The 23,458-nt window shown below is 39.4% G+C and overlaps 1 protein-coding gene across 3 annotated transcripts in view; it reads left to right on the forward strand.

The window, feature by feature from the left end:
- UVRAG (UV radiation resistance associated) overlaps positions 1–23,458 on the forward strand; it is a 96,876-nt gene that overhangs the window by 20,804 nt on the left and 52,614 nt on the right. For all 3 annotated transcript variants that reach the window (XM_042792664.1, XM_042792662.1, XM_042792663.1), the window contains 5 exons: positions 940–1,101; positions 3,075–3,149; positions 8,630–8,715; positions 22,122–22,227; positions 23,105–23,231. In XM_042792664.1, the coding sequence (XP_042648598.1) occupies positions 940–1,101; positions 3,075–3,149; positions 8,630–8,715; positions 22,122–22,227; positions 23,105–23,231 (556 nt within the window). The remainder of the gene's footprint in view (positions 1–939; positions 1,102–3,074; positions 3,150–8,629; positions 8,716–22,121; positions 22,228–23,104; positions 23,232–23,458) is intronic.

A 23,458-nucleotide genomic window follows, 5' to 3' on the forward strand; every position in this document is an offset into this window, starting at 1 on the left:
CTTGGCCTGTTCCAAGCTGCTTAAGCACCAGGAGGAGAGGCTTGTTCTTTCATGGTATGGTGGATTCCTACCTTTTGTTTTGGAGGAGCTACCATTTCTGTGTGCAGCAGAGGGAGATACAGCTAAAAAGCACTTTCCCATTTCTGCATTTGGACACCCTGTGATTTATGGCCTGTGGAAGTCCTAAAGTTGGTACTTGGCTCTTGGAACGAGTAATGTTGGATTGACTTGTTTTGGTTGCAGCTTGGGCCAGTTACAACAGTTTCTATAAATCTTTAATTTAAATGTTATCAGAGGTGAGTGCAAGTTCTTGGAATGCCTCGTGTTTGCAAATCTGAGTTCCAGTGGAATGGATGTTTGGAGTTTAGCTTAATGTATGCTGCTTTTGTAAAGCTTGAGATGCATGTCTGATCTATTGGAGCGAAGAGAAGCTCTTTGTGACAACATTTGAGGATTGCCATCAGCATCAGTCAAGGAGGAGAAGAATGTGAACAAACCTGTTAATAAATTACGCAAGCTTAATTATTGGGGAATAGATTGGCATTTTAAATTAACTTTTGCAATATAAGCTGTACTCTAGTTTTCAGAAGCTGAATTATAACTTGGAAAGGAATGTTACTTCCACTTTTAAAGTTCCTGATTTGGCTAAACTGAATTAGTAAATTCTTCAACGTTTTGTAACGGGAGGAAGCAGAGCCTACTCAGTTTCTGAAGTACTTTACAGCATGTAGCTTTTAACCCAGGAATTCTATCTAGAGAGCAGAATGAGGAATCAACAGAGCCTGTTGGCTTCAACTCTGTAAACCTTGAAATGACTGGTGTTCATTATTCTTAAGGGTTTTTTTTTAATATTTGACATGGACTTTGTACTTTCTGAATTGTCAATTTTAGAACTACTTTCAGCTTGAGTTGTTTCTATCTGTCTCTGAATATCTACAGAATCCAACATGGAGGAGTCTGGACTTTGGGATAATGCCCGATCGTCTTGATACATCTGTCTCTTGTTTTGTTGTGAGGATCTGGGGTGGCAAGAAGGAGCACTTTCAGCTTTTGATTGAATGGAAGGTCAATCTAGATGGGTTAAAGTACTTGGGCCAGCAGGTAATATGAAAACAGTTTTTTCCTCACCTTTTTACTTACAGAAACAAAACATCTAGATGAACAAATATATAAAGTGCTAAGAAAGGAAATGAATGCATTTGAAGGGTTTATTTTAAAGTTTGATTGCAGAGCTTCATGTTAGCTTCAGAGCTGAATCTTGACGAGCTGAATATTTTAAGCTACCATTGTTCACTGAGCCTCTTAAATGATACTGAGAGCACTTGGTGCTTTAGATTGCAGTGCCTTGATTCAAGGAATAGCTTGTTTATCTTATAGTTTTAATCCATTCTCATGGGAATGACATCCCATCCAAGAACTTCAGTCCCAGGAGCTTACTCCGTAAGGTCTATTTTAATTCCGGTATTTGTCTCTTACTAGTAGCCTTCTGAAGGAGGTAAAAAGTGAGGTGTTTTCTGTATTGTGGAGCTTATAGTACAAGTGGCTCAAAAAGAAACCCATATCATTTAAATAATAAAATCACCAAAAAATAATGTCTTTTGAATCAAATAGATTGCCCTTAATTTCAGTGGGCACTTTTTGATTGAATAATTCATAGGATCTATTTAAACTAGATCATAGTTTATTTCTCACTTTAAAACTATTTTTTTTTTTTTTTCAAATTGTGATGTTTCAAAGCCTGGGAAGAAAGCTTTATAGGGAATGGCTGCTCTGATCCTGGCCAGCTCCCTCTGTACTGGTGGGCTGGGAGGGAGTCAGGAGCAAAAGTGAGGAAAAACTCATGGTTGGAGATAAATACAGTTTAATAACTGAAAGAAAAAAAAAAAAATTAAAAAGTGCGGCGGGGGGGGAGACCAACAGACAAGTGATGTAAAGGTAGTCACTCACCACCTCCCACCAGCATGATGTTATATGATGTGGAACATCCTTTGGTTAATTCAGGTCAGTTGTTCCAGCAGTGTGTCTCCCCCGCAAGCTTTTGCCCACCCCCAGCCTACTTGCTGCAGGGGCAGAATGAGAAACTGAGGACGCCTTGATGCTGTGCAAGCACTGTTCAGCAATAGCTAAGACACTGATGTGTTACCAGCAGTGTTTTAGTCAAAGATCTATAGGGATTGCTGTGAAGAAAATTAACTCCATCACAGCCAAACCCAGTACCCTTTGTACTATAGCTTTCTTTCCATTTGTTTTCACTGGACAGAAGAAATGGTTCCCTAAATAATGTGCTCTAGTGCATGGTTTTATTTATGGTTTACTATTCATTAATAGCAGGATCTTAGCTATAATGCTGAACACTGTCTACTATGACCACAAAAGCCTAAGTTTGAGTATCATTTTAGGTAATACCATGTGACAACTAATTCCTTTTGACTTATCTCTGATTAGTTTCCTAGTCGCTTAGTTATTTTTGTTGACTGGAAATGCAACATTAGGAAAGATGCACTGGCCAGTGGTTCTGATTTCAAGGTAGAATGGCTGAACACAGAATCACAGAACAGTTTGGGGTTGGAAGGGAGCTTAAAGATCACCCAGTGCCACCCCCTGCCCTGGGCAGGGCCCCCTTCCCCCAGCCCAGGGGGCTCCCAGCCCTGTCCAACCTGCCCTTGAACCCTTCCAGGGAGGGGGCAGCCACAGCTGCTCTGGGCAACCTGGGCCAATGCCTCACTGCCTGCACAGGGAAGAATTTCTGCCTTAGATCTCATCTAAATCTCCCCTCGGTCAGTTTAAAATCATCGCCCCTTGTCCTATCACTACATGTCCTTGTAAAAAGTCCCTCTCCAGCTTTTTTGTAGTCCCCCTTTAGGTAGTGGAAGGCTGTACATACTCAGTGACTGTTACTAAAGCTGTGAAGCAAATGCATTTTCTAGAAATTAATTTTTTCTTAGGTTTCATGTGTGTCTAGAATTACAGGTGCCGAAAACCTGCATTTGACTATCAAACAGAGCAGTTTATGCATGTTTGCAGTATAAAGTCGTAGTAAGCTGACTGTAAAATAATTTGTCTTCTCCTTACAGATACATGCAAGAAACCCAAATGAGATTATTTTTGGTCTCAATGATGGATATTACGGAGCTTCATTTGAACAGAAGGTAAGGGTGTATCGTATTTGTTCTGGCTTGATAGTACTGGTGACAAGCTGAAATTCAACTTCTAAACTTAGATCCTCACACTTCGATGCTCAGAATGCTAAAATGCTTAGATTTTGACAAGAAATACTTTTTTGACATGACAGTTAAGAACTGTTATCTCACCTCTGTTGCATGGACATCTGAACTGTTCTTGGAAGGCATATAGCATTTTAAGTCCAAAAAAAGCCTGGTTATGAACATAAACCTTGACTTTATTCTTTGAGGCAGACACTTCATTCAAATGTAGAACATTTTGAAAATGGTGTGGCTGTTAAGACTCATTTTCATGGCAAATACAAAAGCACATAAAGTTTTGGTTCTTACTCTTAAAACCAGTTTGTAGCTTTTAAATGGGAAGCTATTTGCTCTGTGTTGCAACTGTTGCACCCCATTTTTTTCCAGTCTCCACTGTAGTATTTATGCTTGTTCAGCCAATATTGTGACTACAGCCAAATTAATTATATGGCAATGCTGATTACTACATCCATGATGGAAAATTTTAAACTTGTGTATTGTAAATAACACTGTTGACAGGGTGTTTTTTTGTGGTTTTTTTTTTTTTTTTTTTTTTTTTTCAATCCCAAATTGCTGCTGGCAGTACTGTGGTATAGATAGGTTGTATAAGGAGTCCTTGGCTGGAGAGAAGATGACTCTTGACACACAGCTACAGCTTCTCCATTAGCCACAACCAGCAAGTCCAGTCTTGTGGGGATTTGGATGGCAGCAATGGCTTTATAGTCAGCAACATGGGTAACCGTTCATATGTGGGGAGAGGGGAGCAGGGGACAAGGTGGCCGTGTATGCAGAACTCTGGCTGTATGCAAGCTGTCAAACTCTGGTATTTTGGTGGTTATCCTTCAAATTTTAGTTGGTTTGGTACACAGCTCAGATTCTGCTTTTTGGTGCTGCTAACTCCGTTTTCCTCAAGTAGGGATGCATTTCTAGTTTTTTGTGATTTCAGTATTAATAACCTGGGCCTGAATTCAATGATGGTAACACTATCCTCTTTCACGACTGTTTGTTGTCAGGACTTGCTCCCTAGCTCATAAGGTTTGAAAATACATCTTGATTTTTGGCTCTTGTACATGCTCTGTAGCTGAATTGCAAATACAGTTGTAGCACAAATAATCTCCTCCTTTGTCCTTCCCTAAAATGTATTCAGTTCTTTCTGGCTGCAAGAGCTAGAAATTTATTTTGTCACTCTGCTCTCTAGCTTCTGATTGCTTTCTTTCAGTTCCTTGGCCTAAATCTCTCCTTGTATAGTACATACCTCTTGTTTTAAGTGATTTGTCTGCCACTGAAACCGAACTAGTTGGCAACATGCAAACTCTTCCTCTGACTTTCAGAAGCTGTGTGCACCTAAAAGGTATTTCTGCTCTTAGTTGGTCGTGCTTTATAACTTTCATGCCAGTGCTGGATATTCTAAATATTATACAGCCCCACTTTGGTGGTTATACTAAATATTACTTACGAAGCACCACATGAGACCTTCTGCAGAAAGGGATCTTTAGTCTCAGGTTTCTGATGTCCTGCAGTTTTTTTTTTTCTTTCTGGTGATCTCTGTAATTTTTCAAGACATCTTAGTCATAAGCCTCAATTTTTGAGATAATATGTGGATGGAATAGCAGTTTTAGTTTCTTTGCACTGATGCATATGAAACTTTGTTATGAATATAGATGTTCACAAATATCATTTTGTAAGTCTAATGAAAACCTTGTGCATGAAGACACTTCAGTCAATGTTGAAAGTGTCCTCTTTGCACATCTCAGTATGGATGAAGTTAAGGTTTGTGACTCTCCCCCTACCTGCCCCCATTGCTCAGAAAACCCACTTGTTACTTAATTCATAGTCCAAAAAATTAATAAATTGCCAAAGTGGATTTATGGAGACTTACAATAAAGTACACTTTATTAATGTAATAAATGTCTTAGTCGTTAATTAAGACCACTTTTGAGCCAAAATAAGAAATTTGTTGGAAGCTGACTAAATCATTCTGGCGATATTTCATGAACTTCGAAACACACTGTAGATGTACTTCTGAGCATTGCTCAATCCATCTGGAACTAAATGCAAATTCCCTTTTTTTCTGTTCTGTGAACTTACCTGTGAGGAGAGGTGGTAGCTTAAAAGCTGTTGTAGCAGAATAAACTGAAGTAGGGCAGGAACACTAGGGACTCTCACAACTATTGTTTTTATTGATGAAAATTGAAGATTTATTGATTAAATGCAGATCTAACTGGTAAACAAAATCAGCAAGAGCAACATGCTCAAATAGGAATATTCCAATTGCTAAATTGTTTAATTTAAAATTGAAGCACAGAAGGCTTACAGCTTTACTACGTAATGCACTTTAGCTGCTGTTTTAGAATCTTCAAGCCCACTTGCATATAAGGTAATCTTCAAGATGCAGGTTTGCTCAGAATGATTGCTTTGTAGGAAGCTTCTGTCATATAAAGGAACAAAGTAGAAAACTCTAGCAGCAATACTGGTGGAGAAATTCTAGGTAAACCAGACAATTGTCGTATAGCAATTACTGTCTTAACAGAATAAAAGAACCATATCCAGGACTTCTTTATTTTTAATATCTTCACTGACTGTTTACTTTTTTGACATCAGTAGGAAAAAAAAAAAAAAGCCTTTAAAATCTGTATCCTTGACAATATATAAGTATTGGGAATTTTACCTTTCTTCCATCTCTTCTGTCCATCAGCAACTTGGCTGTTGCTGATATGTGATGAAAAAAATTAATGTTTTCTTTGGATGATGTTCTCATTCAAGTTGCAGTTTTCTTGCTGCAATGGATACTTAGCCCACGGCAAGAAAAAAGTTGGGAAATAGGGTTTCAAAAGATTTTGTGCATGCCTTCTGAGTCCTGAAGGGTATTACTGCTTCACTGTAGGTGTCTGACAGTGCTCATGTAACTCCTCTTCTAGTGTTTACAGCTTTTCTTCTCAGTGTAAATACAAACATGTGTTGGCAGTATAGCTGCTTTGTTTGTAACCACATTTGGCTTCCACATAATTGTATCTCCAACTTCTGTTTTTGTTCAAGCTTTTTTATTATTATTTTGTAGTAAATTATGCAGCAATTTTGCTAGAAGATTTCGGCAGGATTCTGTTTCTTTTCTCACAACCATGTCCAGTTTATTTTCCTCTTTCTGTTCTGGCATGGGACCTCTGAAGCATTTGTTCCTCTCTTTGTTTCATCCTCTTTAGTAATCATACAGTGAAACTCAATTTGGATTTGCTCAAACTGGACCAATGTTTGAATAAGATAGATGTGAGCTTCAGAGATTTTTGGTTTCTTGAAGCTGTCAACCTGGACTTAAAGTATTCCCAATCCTTTTGCAGTTTTCTGAATCTGCTTGGCTTTGTCTGAAACTGCATGCTTCTGTATAAAACCACTTTTTACCCAGGTTTCAGAAAATCAGTTTTGAGTGCTGTACAGGCTTTTCTAAAGCCAGGTTTCTCCTCCTCTGGTTTTCTCAGTGCCTTCTTGGCTTTCAAATTTTCTTTCAACCATTTTATACTTGCTGCTACTAACTGATAAGACTCGCTCTTGCTCTTGCAGTGATATCTTTTCAGAAAGTGCATTTAGGGAAGCAAGTGTAGCTTTTAGTTAATGACTAGCTTTCTGTTGTCACCTTAAAGAAATAAAACCAGCTCTCCATAACTCTAAATATTTGGCTGTGGTCAGGGCTACGGGGGAACAAAAGAGTAAGTTATATTCTTCAAGGATACCGAATTGTAGCTTTTTTCAACCATCAAGCAGGAAAGATCCTTATCTTTGGAAAGCTGCATCTCTGTCTACAGTATGTGCTCTCCATCAGTGCAGGTAGAGTCTTTCCCTGCATATGCCTTTTTGTGTGTTTATGAATACATGTGCCTGTATTTAAGAAATGCTGTGGCAGAGACATAGGCAAACTCCCCTTTCAAAGGGCAAACTTCTTTAATAACGAAGTCTGAAACCCTTCCAGTTCACATTCTGCAAGTTTTCTCAGGGAAGAATGGTTTTGTATAGACCACTTGGTGTCTGACTCTTTGGGAATTTCCTTTCAACACACTGTAATGCAGGGGAAAAAGAAAAGGCTAAAATATGCTGCTGCTCCAAATTGTTTCCCTCCTGAAACTAGTTATTCTAGGCCATTCCACTTGTTCTCTCAAAACTTTTGCACTTTGCTTTCTGAAGGCAGTGTTTCTTGAAAAGACATCAACTTCATGGTGTAAAATGGTGATGCTGGTAGCTGTGCTTTTTTCAGTTTTCTACCATCCTAGTTCATGGAGTCATTAAGATGTCGTTATCTTAGTGTTTTTTCAGGGGATACAGAAATTTCAACATATAGGATCCAACATCTTGAGAATGGAAATGAGCAGCTGAGACAGCTGCTGATACGGTGCCTCTATTGCAATACGTTGCATAATCGAGTGTATAGATCGCGTGATTCTTTAGGTGGAACCTTATTTTTAGTGGAAAGGAATGTCTGCTGCATGACCTGCAGCTAATGCAGTTGTGTCAGTAAATGCTGACATGTAGCTCTGCATTTCAACATCTTCTGTATGGAAACAGCCTGTTGAGGCAGGGAGGAATACACATAAGTATGGATTGTGGTACTCGGTACATCTGCATCACTGTTGGAAAATGAGCTGATCACATGTACCAGCTGGGGCTACTTCGTACACTAAAATAAATGCCTTTTTTTCCTACAATCCATAAACTTTCTGACAATGCTGCCAGGTGGTTTGACCTATTTAGAATTCACTTTATCATCTGAAGAAACAGTTCTGAGTTTGTGTCTTTCTAGGAATTTGTGTGAATGTGCCTGATACGGCAAAGCTCGCTATCTGACCTTTGCAGCATGAAGAATTGCTGTTTGCCTCTTACTGTCTTGATGCCTTTTGTGCAGAATGTACGCTTTGGCCTCTTCAGAATGACAGAAGGTTTTTTTTTTTGTAACTTCCAGAAACTTGTTCACAACCTTCAAAACTAAGATTGTTTTGATCTTTGAAACATGTTACAGCATGGATAAAGAATAGAGCTTTATCTCACGGTCTTGTACATCTCTGGCACGTTACTGAATAGACTCTCAGATCTGAAGCTGAAAAATGGCAGTACTGTAAATTCCATCCTTCAGTATTTCTGTGCATAAAATTTGTGCAGTAATGGATTATAAAGTTCAAGAAAACACTCCGTGTCTAGAACACAACTAGTGTGATAGGTTGTTAGCATCTTTATAGGTAAGTGCTGTTGTAAGCCGGAGTTGAACGTAGTGTTTGTTATTGCTGCCTCAAATTGTTTCTATCTACTTTACATAAAACTTCATGAAGACGGATTTAAAATACATTAAATGCAAAATCATTTTTTTCTCCTACCAAAAGTGCATGTTTTTAGTCAAGTTGGAAAAATTTTTGATTCTTGAATTAACATTCTTTCTTTGCCTTAAGGATCACTCAGGTACCCTGAAGAATAGTCTTCTCCAGGTGGATCAGAACTGTGTTCGTAACTCTTATGATGTCTTCTCTTTGCTTAGGTAAGGTTTTTGAGAATATTCTGTATAGCTATAGTAACTTCTTTAGTGTGTGTGAAAGGAGACTTTCAAAATATAAAATAACCCCCACCTTCTGGACTGGAATGTGCAAAGGAGGTATCTTGATAGTGCCCATTTACCTCTGGTAGCAAGAAGATGGGGCTTGATGTATGTATGTGTGTGCCTTGGTCTTTAGGCTTCTGCCATGTGGATGCTTGAGTGCTCTGAACTGGAGCTGCCTGCAGAGCTAGCCCATGGACTTGCCTTCGGGATGTTGAAATCACAGAGCTTCTTTGTTGGAGAACTTCTCTGGAAAGCCTCTAGCCTGCTTTCCTTAACAAAAGTAGAATTTATTTAAATAAAGTAGAATGATGGGAAAAAAGCAACTTGCCAAAATTTAGCTTGGTAGAGTGATACTGTAGTTTGAATAAACCAGCTGTACATGTAGGTGTATGGGGTTTTTTTTTGTGTCTGTGTTTTTGGTTTTTTTTTTTTTTTAACATTGAACCTTTTACATAGTTCTTTGTAATCTAGAACAGAGGCATTGCATAGTCAGGACCCAGTTACTCCAACACATGTATAGTATAGAAAGGTATGATAACTGCACTTTTGGGTGGTTAATTAGGTGAAAACATGAAATGCTGGTATGAAGGTAAACAAGAAGGCCTTTTTGAGATCTGCTTTAATTATAACAGTTCAAGAATGTTAGCTGTCGGGAAATATAATAGAGGTTTTAAACACTGTCAGTAGGTTGGTTTTGAGGAATTTGTATTTAAAAGGCATTTTACAAAACAGGTTGCTAACTTCAGTTCTGCAGTAATAGCAATAGATTTGCTACAAAGGAAACCTTTGAAAAGGAAAAGTTAAATATGTTTTCAAAAGTCTTTGGAAAAATGCATTTGTTTTTTTTTATCAGATGTAAAAGTTGAATCCATTTGATAGTGTTAACAGTAGGTGTCACTGTTGCCTGTATGAAGCATTAGCTCAATAGAGTGAAGAAACTGGTAGGAAAAGTTAACTCTAAGTTGCTTATTCAGAAGTCTTTATTTTATAAGCTCTCTTAAAATTTAAATGTGCCGTTTCTTGATTCTATAAAGCATATTTAAACTAAAGGCTGCTTTCTAAATGCATGTCTTCTGTACTTTAGTGGAAAACAACCAGGGGGCATGTTAGGAAGATCTGGTTACGTTCTGGCACAGTCCATTAGAAGAGAACTCTCATACTACCTAACATGAAGTCTTTGTTAAATAGAAAGAAGAAAATGTGTGCTGGTCATCCTGATTGTTTTATTCATGCCTTTTTCTACCTCCCCCCACACCGTTTTCTTTGCACTTCTTTGTAGTATGAAGCACGCTTCAGAAAAAACACTGTTCTACCAGCTGGTCATGAACTTGACCAACTGGAGCACTGTCTAACCCTGTCTGTTCTGAGCTGTGGTCCTTCTGAAAGTATCTGACTGGCTGTCACAAAGTTGACAAGAAATGAAGATGTCAGCTTTGATAAAGCTCCCAGTGCTGGGTGCTCACCAGTGCTGTTTTGAAACCTGCTTACTGGAGCCATGTGCTTTGCTCAGCTTTGGGAAGGTGAGAGTCCAGGCACTGTCTCTTACCGTTTCTAGGCGTGCTGTTTGGTGTAGCTCCTGTTTAGCCCTGCCTCTGAGCTAAGACGTCCTCCTTTTTTTGCTTTGTCCTAAAAGGAACATTTTTTTCCAGGCCTCAGCACCAGGCCTGCTGCTGTTTATATTTCAGTGGATTCTACATACTCTATCAAGGAATGTGCATATATTGCATTGTCTAGTTCCAAAAAAAGTTAGGAGCTATAATTTGTGACCATATCTAGGTGCTATTTTTACCTGTTCCCTTCCTAACTAGGAAAGTTCTTTGGGAACTGAGGCAAAGTCCTCCCAGTAGTCCAGAACCCTTTTTATTCCCTCTCACGTTAACTCTGATTTTTTACAGGTACACTCTCTCTACTGCTGCTTACCTTTGATATCTAGCTCAAAAGACTGGTGATAGCATTTGTTTCTTTTAAAATAATATGTAGTCTCTTTTGTCGGGTGTCCTTTTTCTCATATGAAGCAGTCTGGTTTGCCACCTCCTCCAGGAGTCCAGGCTTGAGTATCTAGCCTGTGAACTCTTCCTAAATATAGTTTTTGTGAGACCAGGTTCCACTTACAACCAGAAGAAAGAGATGGGCATAATTTGAGTTGTGATTCATTTGACAGGACATGTACTTTGGGAGGAAATGAATTGCTGTCTGCCTGCTTCTGTCCATTGGCTATAAAGAGAATAGGGAGGTGTCTACACCATAAAGGTTTGCATCTGGTCACATAAATCCCACATTTTGAAGACTTTCTCATGGTACGATACTTGTCTGTAGTAAAAATTCACAAGCTGCACATGTGGTTTCCTAATGTTTTCACGAGACATGTGAATACGAAGAACAGCTTGTACCGGTTTTGTTTAAACTTCTCAAAAAAAGGAAGCAAGTCCTGGTGATGGTGGTGTCTGCGTCCCAGTTGCTGTGATGGTGCTGCGCTGCCAGGTGTGGCACAGCCACTGTACAGTGTGAAAATCGCTCGACGGAGCAGGTTTTAGCTCAACCCTTAACTCCTGCAAAACTGCAAACTGAGAATCTCTGTGGCTGATCTCCATCTACTACCAAAGCTGCTTTTTTGGGGAAGAAATTGCTTAATTTGATTTTCTTTTTCTTTTTAATTCTCAATAGTAGTGAATAGCTAAAACTTAGGAAGCTTGTGAATAGGCCTTAATGAGAAGCACGTGCTTGGCTCAAATTATGTTGATTTTAAAAAATTAATTAGGAATGCCAGAGTGTGTGAACAGTAGAAAACTTTGAGTGTTGGATTAGAATAGTGCCTGTGTGCTCAGATGCTTAATTACATGGATTTACAAGTTAATTAAGCAGGAGGAAAAGTTTAAGTACTCAAACAGCTTAGCTTTACACAAGGAAGTTCTCAGCACCTCTGCAGCTCATGAACCTTGTTTTGGGGCAGGGACACGATCCTCAGGCAAACATAGTGCTGCTATTAAGTTGTTCATGCCATATGGAAATAACGAATGTTCTTCCAGCCACTTGTTTTAAAAAGGCTAACTAACAAAAATTAACCACCCCAACTGGAAGGCTAAAATTTTGAGGTTTTTGTCCCTTGGCCATATTGTCAGATTTCCTGAAAAGAGGTCACTTAAAGGCTTTCTAAATATTATGTAGCTGGTAGTAATAGGTTATATGGTAACACGTTTCACCTTTCACATAACACTCAGGATGGGCCAAATTCATCTGAGGTCATGTTCTGGACATGTCTCCATAATTAAGCTCTCGGCACGTTTGCAGTGCTAATGGGAATAGGTTTATATTTAGTATTCTCTTTGTTTTCTATCCTTTCTTTTCTTTAAACTTTAAACAATAGACCTTTTGTTATTAAGTGGTGTCAGGAAGATGGGATGTGCTGATAATCACTAAAGAAAGGGCTTAAAATCCTGTATGTTAAAATTTTACTTCAGTTTCTAAATACAAAAAATAGTATTTTTGATTCTACAACAGCTTTTCATGGTATTTGTGACGCTTGGAGCAATTGGCCTGCTAATATCTTTTGTGCCTCGTAAGTATGTGAGTACCTGAAATCCTCCCAAATTCTGCCTGGAGACAAAAGTGCTTTAAGGACTAGTGAAAGCTACCCGTTTGAAGTTTTACTTCCTATATTTTTATCTCTCCAGTTAAGCCGCTTCCTCTATGGTTTAACCATTCCTTCAGCAGATGGGGTGGCACGTTTGTGCTATTTAGCCAGCCAGTTAGTGCAAACTGTAAACATTTTGGTTGTATTTTTGTTTGAAAAAATACTGGTGTTTAACATCATCATCATCTGATATTGGTACAATTTGAGTGCTGGAGTTGAATAAAAGACTAGCTCCAGGCAACTGCTGTAGTATTACTAATACCTAATCTGGCTGAAGTTGACTTAAATAATAGTTCCAGGTGTTAAAGGGCTACTTCTGCTACTGCCACATGTGCATCTGATCTAGTGGATTAAATCTTGAAAACTAGAGCAACTCCAGAGACTGCACGGGGTGTGCATTCATTAAAAGCAACAGGTTATCGGAGTTCTGGTGATAAGCAAAGAAATCTGACTGCAGTGCCCTGGACAAGTAAACATGACTTTTCAAATCAAATTCTAACATGCAGTGAACAATTTCCTTGTCTTTCACATCACAGCAATGATGGCCCCAGGTTCAGTGACTTGAAAAGGTCCAAGATGGCCAATGACAAGACGCTGCTCGGAGGAGGACCAGAGCTCAACCTCTGAACTAGCAACTCATTACTACTTTCTAGGTTAGGGGCTCAAAGTAACCTGCAGTGCACTGTTGAACGTTGGGCATGTTGGTAGATAACAAGTAGAAATATAAGTTACTAGAAGTTGTCTTAAGTCCCAGTACCTTAAGTATGCCAGTCGTCTTCAGATTTCATAATCTGTTTTAGGCCAGGGATATTCATCAAGTGACAGACTTTGTTTCAGAATTTGCCATTTGTGAAATAACTGCTTGTTTAAAGAAGAGTGCATGTCTTATTGCTGAAGAGAAATTATTTAAGAATACACCTGTACATAGTGTTTGTCTGCAGTCTGAAACTTTGAGATGTTGGTAAAATCAACTATCTCAAGTGACCAAGACTAAAACACGGGGGCACAATATAAAATCAGCTTTTGTTTAGCTCTACCTATCTTAGGAAAGTAGCTTTTTAACAGATATGTTGCTTGTGTGTTTAAATGCTTCCATCCTTATTAGCAGTCTTATTGAATGAATAGAATTTACACAGTTGACCTGACCTCTGAAACTAGAAGCAGACAAAAGTAAGCAGTTGTAGTGTTGAAAAACACATTAGTGGCTCAGAGTAATTTCTCTGAGACTACTGTCAGTGGAATTGCACATGCCAAATGTAGTAACTGCCTTTGGGCAGCTATTTTTAACACATGGAAATTATGCTAAACTTGAAGCTGTTTTTCCTAAGCTGAGTGGGCAATGGTGGAGTGAGCAAGGTTATCACGGGCTTAAACTTGTGCTAAGGTGTATCTGGGGAGTACATTGACCTGCGTACAGCTAAGGAGAAGCACAAGACAAGTCAATCTTGAATAATGTCAGTGTCCTGTCTTGAGAGCCAGTAGCTCAGTCAGACTTTGCTATTGTATCATTGCTATAAGCAGCAATTCTGAACTTTAGGCTTCCCAAATATTTGGTGGGGTGAAAAGGAGTGAAAGCAGGAAGACGACATGCTGTTGGAGGGTTGTACAGCATCTGATAACAAACCCAGAGCCACACAAAGCTGCACTGTCTTCTGAACTTCCCTGAAGTTCCTCTCTTTCCATCCCCACCTTCATGGAAGAAGCAAACCCCCTGGAGCTGTGCAGTGGGTAGAATTCAGCCTCTCACCTCCGCAGTTCTGACTGTGTGGAAATAGAGAGTTTGTTCTTTGCTACCCTATTCCTCGTAGCCCACTGGTAGATGCACAGAGATAAGGGGAGGCAGGAATAATTTAATTTTTATTTACATTTTAAAACATGCACTGACAGTTAAGTCTTTTGTTTCTGTTGGTTTTTTTTTTTTTTTTTCCTCTGCTGTTCTTTCCTTGGAGAAGTGTCCCAACTCATAGGTGTGACTAAAACCCTTCTAAGTGTGGTAGTTATGGATGTTCATGCAGTAGAAACAGTACCACATCTTGAGAAGATGGTGTGTGCGTTTGTGGCAGTGCCTCATTCTAGCTTTTCCTCTATCTTAGCAAACAAACTGCTGGCTCATGTTTCAGACTTTGACTTGAATGTTGCTACTGCTGCTGCCATCGCCCTTTCCCAGCAGGTGTAGAAAGACACCATCTCAGCTGTGTGTAATGGGTGGTAGGATTCCTCTTAGCCTGACTTGTGCTCTTAAATCAGCGAGTTGTGCTAAAACTTCCCTTTGCTAGTGATAAGTGTGGTTGATTTTCTGTGATGGCCAGGTTTGATGTTTCTAACTAGGAAAGATTTCCACCTGGAAGACTTGGCTCTTCGTACTGTATAGGCAGCCAAGACAAGGCAGGCATCCCCTTGGCTTTGGACGTGAAAACCCAGGTGGCCTAAGGCCAGCATAAATAAATATGAATTGTAATCGGATCTGAGTGCCTCTGTATACTCTAATAAGCGGTACTGAAATGGATGAATAGTATAACAAGTGTCATCTCTCTTGGCCTAAAATCCACGCGGGTTGGAGTTGTGGGGTGGTGTCTTCCTGGGAAGTAGCAATGGAGATGGAAACTGGGATCTGAATTTTTCTGAGAGGTTCCTTAGGGATTTTGATCTGTGGACTCAGACTTTCAGGCAAATCTGTTCCCAGGCATTTTGCTTGTGTGGTGCTAAGCTATATGGAAATTAGGGCTAATCAGTCATCAGAAGAGTCAATTTACAAGCCCGCCTTTTGCCAAAATCTGTAGAAGAGAGAGCGGCATGGGTCATAGCAAGTTGAAACAGTCCGTGAAGCATGAGAGGGGTGGTTTTTTTTTGTACCTTAACTTAGCTGCAGGGTTAGTAGTCTTCTGCTGCTGCTTTTCAGCTTTCCTGATATGCCATATGGAATAAAACACCCCTACAGTGGCAGATTTTTAGCGAGCATGATAGGCATGTTGTTAGCTCTTGATCAAATTTGGTTTGAGCCCTGTTTGAGATATTACACAGAGCTGTGCAGAACATCAAAAATAGCTTTATTCTGCTGCTTTATTTGCGATGGCATGTAAAAGACCGTGTCAATGAGACCATGTTCAATTAGATTAGAAGTCATAACCCAGTCCTCCTCCTATTTCTGGCTTTATTAGAGTTGACGAAAAACAGAGCATGTCGCTTAGCTAAATAATTTTCTAACAGATACTTGAAAGTGTTTAAGGAGGAGGATTTTGTGAACAGTGACATTGGGACTCCTCTTTATTTTTGGTATAACTTTGGCCATGAGAATGGTGCTGCTAATTGCTTTCTCTTTCAGCCTGGGCAGAGATTTCAGTGAATGCAGTCATGTCTCCAAAATGCTCAGAAATACCTAACCACATCAGGGAAAGTCAATACTGCATTTTGACTGAGAACAAATCAAATGGATTAAAGCTCTCACATTGGGGAAATGCTCTTTTATCTTTGATAATTACAAAGAGGGCAGGGCAGGGAATGCACCTATGACTGAGATGCTGCAGATGGCTCCTGTGAGTGTTACAACTGTCCTGTCACCTGGTGGGAGATCTTGCTTCTCTACTTCAGCTGCAGTATTCTACTTCTCTTGGAAGCAAACTCTGATTTGAGTTTGGGGATGGCATCCAGCAAAAAGTGCAGCAGTATGCAGCTTGAAAAAATGAGTCACTTGTATATTGACTGCTGTTTCTCCTTCTTCCTCCAGTGTGTAAGGCTTGTGCTCAGTTGTCACAAACACCTTATCAGTTGTCCAGAGTGTGATTGGAAGAACACAATCAGCTGAAGAGCAGCTGTTTCCTGTTTTAGGTTGAGCTTTAACCCATTCAACCTGAATTTATGCATCTTTCTTTTCAGTTGTGCAGGGAGCTCCAATCTTAGGCTTGCTCACTGTCTCAGAGGGAGAATTGAAACTTACATTAAGATTTGTTGGCAAATTACACGTCAACCAAAGGCTGTTGGCTTCTGCTAGTGTCGTTGTCCTGGTAGGAGTCATCTTTACATGTTTATGCCCTTTGGAAATTGGTTTTGCATGCAATTTACCTTTCTGCTATATACAGTGACTTGAATGTGATTCTCTCTGTTGCCTTGGCAGCAAGGTTTCTGTAATCACAAACTGATAAGCCCCAGTATAAAGAACAAAAAGAAACTTCCTTTGTTAATTGCCATAAACACATTTGTTCTTTGAATAAAAGAATCAAGCCTTAGCTCCACCCCAGTGCTGGAGTTAAATCTGTGAATTGGAGTAAGAGAACTAGAGACATCTCAGGTTTTGTGACCTCATTTCTGGAAAAAATTGTCTGCGCTTCATGTTAAGACTCTTCTGTTCATACCCTGTGTGTATTGAAGGTGATCTGTATGCTAGCTAGCTCCTTTAAATGTTCTTCACACTGCAGGCCAGGACCTCCCCTGCTGCCAGTCTGATAGACGTATTTTTTCCTTTTCTCCATTTGCAGCCAGCTCAAAGCATCCATTGTTGCAGTGTCCATGTGGACTTGATTATTCCAAATCTTAATTTGAGTCTTACACATGTAAGACTCAAAACTGTTTGAAAGAATGATGGAAAGTATCTGTGCTTTGACAGCACTCTCTTGTTTGAATTTCTTAGAGCACTGGCTCTTGTAGAGCTTTAATGCCATAAATGAACAAGTCAGACTTGCATTTTATTCTCTTCTTACTCCCTACTGTCTTCTCTCACTCTAAATCTGTTTTTGACAAATTGTAGGTATAGGTTTCCGAGGAAATTGGGAAAGGGAGTATATGATTATAAATTAGAAAAGTTTTTCGTGAGGGAAAGCAGAGGTAGCAAATGATGGTTTAAAGGGCTGTGTAAAAAAAAAAAAAAAAAAAAAAAAAGTTATAGCTGGCTGGCACTCCCTATAATCTAATTTCTGGACTGATATGAAGTAGTGCATGTTCCATTTTTTGTATGCAATAGAAAAATCTTGGATTATTTTTTTTCTTTAATAGGCTTAGGTATTTGACTTCCAGGATCCTACATATCACTTACTGCCAGAAATGTTCTGTTCTATTTTCTAAATCCCTGGTAGTAATTCTCAGTTTAAATTTAGTCTCATTGTAAAAGAAGGTTGTTCTGGCAAATAAGACCATAGGCATTTATTTCTCTTGTGAGAAGTAGCTGTAGTATGTGACTGCTATAATTAATTGATGTATTTATGGTTTAAAGTTCCATGCATGAAAAATCCAGATGTGTCTGATAGGAGCAAATATATTTTTGAGTGTATGATAGAACTACAAAATCTTGTATCGAATGTCTAATAAGGTTGAGAGACTTTCATTAATGTAAATATAAGCATATGTTAGCTTAATAGACACAACTGTCTCCACCCTCCAGCTTCCAGTTTTTTAAAGATTGCAGCGAGGAGTGAACTTGCTATTAAACTAGTAAATCACTAGACTAATTCATGACCAAGAGGAATATCTCAGTTGCAGGGTGCTGCTGTGTCTTAAAGGAAAGCGCTTCAGCTGAACCTTCAAACATTGCCCCAAATTTACTGCAAGCTGAAAGAGAGCAAATGTGTTGTTACAGCACATTCCCAAGTTGTGAAGTCAAGTTATGTTGGACCAGTGCATTTTGCAGTCTTGGGCAGTCAGGAAAACTGCTTGATCTTGCAAACAAGACAAGGATGTTATTACAAAGAAATTCTGTAATGGTGAAGAAGTCCAAAACTCAGAAACTTTTCCCTCTCTAAGACAGTACCCAAGTTGGATTGATTGGCAGAACATCATATGCTAGAATTGTTTCAAACCCTACAGCCAAGGTAGAAAGTAGGTTTGTTGGGTTTTTTTAGGGGGGTGGGGGGAGAAAGGAAACTGTTTTTTTTTTTTTTTTTTTCAGACTTGAGAAGCCTTGAAGAAATACCTCAAATAGCCTGTATTTCAGCAGCTTGGGAACTAGCAAGTGAAGAGGAAGATGTTGAAATTTTGCCTGCTGGTTCTTCCTAGATCGATTAGGGATACAGCTTTTGTTGGTCTTAGTTTACAGTACACGGCAAACATTTTTGCATGTATCCCACCATCTCTTCATCTTCCAAAGGAAGGGAGAGTATTTTGTTTCCTCTCAGTCTTCCTCATCTCGGTAAGCAGGTGATATGAGAATGGAAGTGGAACAAGAGGTTCATGGATCTCTACCTCCAAACTATATGAGAGCAGCCTTCCCCTGTAAGGAATTTTAACGTCTGTTTTGCTTTCCAGTTCTTCCCCAGGCAGCAGCATGCAACTCACCTGATGTTGGACAATTGCACAGCAGCTCTCAGGGCCCCAAGCAGCAGCAGTAAATCTGTCACACTTAACATTCGTATTACTCTGCTGCTGGCTGGCAGTGGCTGCAAGCTGCTGCAGGGACACCAGAGCAGCCTGCAGACACACGATGACGACACTGTTGGCTAAGCTATCCCTTTGAAAAGGCTTGGGTTTCTGCTGTATCTGGCTTGGCTTTCCTGACCGCTGAAGGAAATTTGGTAGTGGGCCAGTGGCCTCTTGAAGCACTGAATTAGCTCTTAAAGTGCTATGGAAGTGCTAATTTTAATAAAGAATAATAAAAAAACCCCTCTTGAGCAATCTAGGAAGAATCCTGTGTTGGCTGATAGCACGTAGATTATGCCATCAGTTGGCTCATCGTTGTCAATTACTAAACCAAGCTGGATTGTACTCTAAGCACAAATTGTGCTAACTTTGGGCTGTAGCATTGGACTTGCATTCGGACTAGAAATGGAAACAATATGCAGTCAATTAGTGTTGAGGTTTCTCTCCATTCATTATGTATAAATTTTAATCCATATTTATAGCCTCAGCTTGCTGATCTCCATTCATTGGTGCAATCATAATTGCCTCCACTGAAGTCTGTCTTGTACGTGCAGAAATGATGGACAAAATTTCTATGCTGATGTTCTTATGGCTTAGTTTGTACCCCCCTTGTTGGATGACCAAAGATTTCCATGTGGGTGCAGTGGGGGCTTTTTTGGCTGTGGAAGGGAGATTTCTGTTGATAGTTGCTGCTTTTGTGACATGAAGCCCCTAAAATTTTAGTCTTGGAAGGCTTAACTTCGGATGTGGTCATGATCTTACTGTTACCATTTTAAAGTTCTTGGAACAACAGCGAACATACTGGGATTGAGTCAACCAGTATCAGTAAGTTTTCTGTCTTGCAATGTAAATGGCACTATTTGACATCAAGGCAGCCAAGTTTAATGGTAAGGGTTTTTTATATAGCAAGAAATGACTGGATGATATTTGGCTTAAAAATAAAACCCTTTCTTATTAAAAACAGACTCAATTGCCTAGTTATTTTATATAGCAGTCCTTATAGGTTAGGGATATACCTTTAGGTAGAGATTCACCAAATTGAAGTAGTATTCTAAGGTATGTACTGTTTTGAGAAGTCAGTCTGAATAGATATTTGTGTCTTATACTTGGGCATGGGTAGAAGAACTTAAAAGTATTAGAAAATTTGTATGTTGTTAGCTGAATATTGATCAAACCACTATGAGGAACTCGTGTGGCAAATGACTCTTCTAACAATGTATCAGTTACATAAATATTCTTTCATTGAGTAAAACACTTTCCAGCAGTCAGATTTTGCTACCTAAATGGCGTGAGGTGAAGACTTGTAAAAATTCTTTCTTAATCACCTAACGGACTAAATCAAGAATGGTCTTCCAGTATAAAATTAGATGAAGGGGAGAGAAGGGGAAAGGGAAATGTCACTTAGTTATTACCCAGAGCTAAAACTTATAGGTAAAGAGTAAGGCTTTCTTATGTCTGGAAAGAAAATGTTCCAGACTTCTGGAAAGAGGCAGGCTGGAAACTGTTGAGGAAGGAAACTTAGACCTTGCTGTGTGACGTTCAGGATGGTCAGCAAACCTTGGCTTTGACCTGTGTAGCCATATGTTACCTAGCTAACAGCCCCGAGATGCGTTCAGGAAGCTGGGAGGTATAAGTAGTAGTTCCCAGTAGGAAATGTTTCCAGGAGGTCTCTGCTCCATGAGGAATGTGAGACCAAGCCCTTGGGTGACGCAGTGCTGTTGGCCTCAGCGGTCTTACCCCTCCACCCCCCACCCCTGGTAGCAGCCATGCTGTTCAATAGGTGATTTAGATGGGGTACAACCACTCCTAAAAAGCTGTGCTTGTGCTATGAGCAGTCCGAGAAGCTCTAAAGAAACCGAAGGAATCTCTTAAATTTTTGTTTCAAATTGCACCATTACAGAGAGCGGTATTTAGGAGAAACAATAATATGAAGGAACTAAAGGTGTCTGACTTAAATGTATTCACTGTAGAGTTACACGTGTAAAAATCCTAAATTGCAATGACCTTGTTTAATCTTACAAGCACTGCTTGTTCCCTGTTGTCCATGTATAATCTCCTCCCCATGTATTTGTTTGCTGGGCTAGGTGGTTTGGGCACTGTCCTCACACTGAGTAAGATGTAATGTGTGCCGGCGAGTTGAGATGGGATGCTGATGGGAGGTGGTGCGAGGAGGAGTAATGCTTTGTGGTCACTCACACTTGAAATATACAGCCTGGTTGCCTTGGTCTAGCTGCGTACAGACCATTAAAAACTGTTAGGCAAAAACTTTCAATACCAGTGCCTCAATTGCTTATAAATCTGGAAGAGGTTAGAGAACGTAAAAGGAAGGAGCTGAGTAGACTCTTCGGTGTGCACCCAGAACCAAAGCACTAGAGCACAGCAAACTCATAGTCTTACTTTAGTAAAATGAGGCATTCCTATGGAGAGGCAGAGCTTTTGAACTGCAGCAAAGCAGAGGTGGTTGTTAAAGCGTGCATTGAATCAGGCTCGGTCTTTTTCCTTATGTTTGCCCAGCAAAGCACTGATGTCATACAGTAGCTTATCTGACCACTTTTCCTCAAGACCTTAGTTGAGCTAAGTGTTTACCCCAGCAGCAAGGCTGTCTGAAGAATATCCTTACAAAAGAAGTGGCCATTAATAGTGAAACTTTGGATGGGTTTGCATGCCTTAAAAAACACAGTCTCTGCAGACCAACTCTAAGTTTTTCTAATAAATATGTTAATTTCCACCCCATGTTAATTCTAAAGTAGATATTAATGCCTCTCTTAGACTTTTATTTTTTGCCATAGCTTTCATCTGCCTGATTTTTTTTTTTTCAATAAATATGGCAAATAACCAGGTTTTTTTCTTCACCCTGAAGCCAGGGCTATTGATTAGAAACACACGCTTCAAATGTGATTCAATCAAGAAACCCATGTTTTTGTTACAGAAGGGCCTGTAGCGTATTTGAGGATGCTGAAGGGTGTTTCATGTTTTTGGCCTGGGAAGCTCTGTGTTATTGAAAGGATACTTGCACTTTTTAAAAGCTGACCGGTGTTAACAGAGCTCATGGTGATTGTCATGTGTTTATCTGTCTTGATGTTAGCAGTGTTATAACTTAATTGTGACATAAGATCCCTATGATTATCTATTGAATTTAACAAGTGAAAAGGAAATTTGGTACTTGGTCAAATTTAGAGACTTTGCTGGTTTGCTTTGGATACTGATTTCTAAACAGTGCAAGTTATGATTCCTCTTAATGTTTTATTTCAAAATAGAAGCTGGCAATCTGAATTTGTATTAGTGCTGCTGGTTGTGAGGTGACTGGTGTGTTCATCACTAGGGTGTGTGTGGGGAAACTTTACTGCAGCTGTAACTTCTCTTCTCCTTACAGGCTTCACAGAGCCCAGTGTGCAATTAAACAGACTCAGGTAACTGTTCAGAAAATAGGAAGGGAGATTGAAGAGAAGCTGAGATGTACATCTACAAGCAACGAACTGGTAAGTTTTGATTATCTAGAACTTTATTCGCGGGGCTTGCTGAAGCACCTGGCTGAGGTCTTTACCATAAGCTTGTTTTTTTTAACTCTTGAACTTGAAATCTTTTTTTAAACCTGTCATTTTAAATGGGAACTCATCTGAGAAGTGTAATGTAATGGATTTTAGATTTATGTTACTCAGATGGATTGATAGATTGCTTATCCTCTTTTTACCTTTATTTTGGATAAAGGCAAATTTATATATTTATAGTATAAAAGCATAAATACTGCACAGTGCATGAAAGAGGTTTATCAGGAAAAACAAACTTTTAATGATTTAGATAAATCTTGACAGGAACCTGTGGTGGATTTAGAGTGAGGTGAGCCTACTCGTTGTATCTTCCTGTACCACTACTCCCTTTGGTTGAACAGAGTTTATGCAGAAGCTGTCACTCAAGTGACACGTTCATTTTAAGGAAGAATTATATTAGATCTTGCAATAGCTTTTGACAGTTTGTTTTGCCTGTCCTCTTCCCCTCTCCAACAAAGTGTACTGGCACTAGTTTCTACTTTCTGATCAGAAAAGCTGAGCTCATTTCGAAGCAGAGTTGACAGAACAAGAGTGGCTCATGGTGATTTCATTATATTGGTACTCACTGGCACCCATCTGGTGCCTTGGATAGGAAAGGACAAACTTGTGATGTGAAGTTACTTTATTGCTCTAAGGTAGATTCTGGGTTGAGATCACTCAGCTAATTTCCAAAAGTGTCAAACTGGCTTAAGGGTTTGACAAAATAGAAAAGTGGGAGTTTGTCTATCCCTTCTATCACCCCTTTTATGAAACTGCTTGTGTGCAGAAAAAGCTTTTATTTTTTTAAAATCTGTTTTTCTTCCAATAGAAAAAGGAGAGTGAATGTTTACAGCTGAAGATCCTGGTGCTACGTAATGAACTGGAGAGGCAGAGGAAGGCCCTTGGTCAAGAAGTAGCCTTGTTACATAAGAAAAAAAGTACTTTGTGTGACAGAGGTAAGCGTAGAAATGTTATTGCTTCTACTGCAGATAGTCATAATGCTCTGATCAGGATAGTAGCCGCCTACCTTATGATCATGGTGACCAAAATGAAGGTGCTGGGTTTTTTTGTGTTTTTTTTTTTTTTTTTTTTTTTTTTTTTTTAGTCTGGCTCTAATGTGCTTGTGTTTTTCTTTATCTGAAATTTGCAGCCAGATATAATCTCTTCACCATCTGTGTTATAC

This window comes from Tyto alba, unplaced genomic scaffold, assembly GCF_018691265.1.
Source record: "Tyto alba isolate M040663 unplaced genomic scaffold, T.alba_DEE_v4.0 Super-Scaffold_2, whole genome shotgun sequence".
NCBI lineage: Eukaryota > Metazoa > Chordata > Aves > Strigiformes > Tytonidae > Tyto > Tyto alba.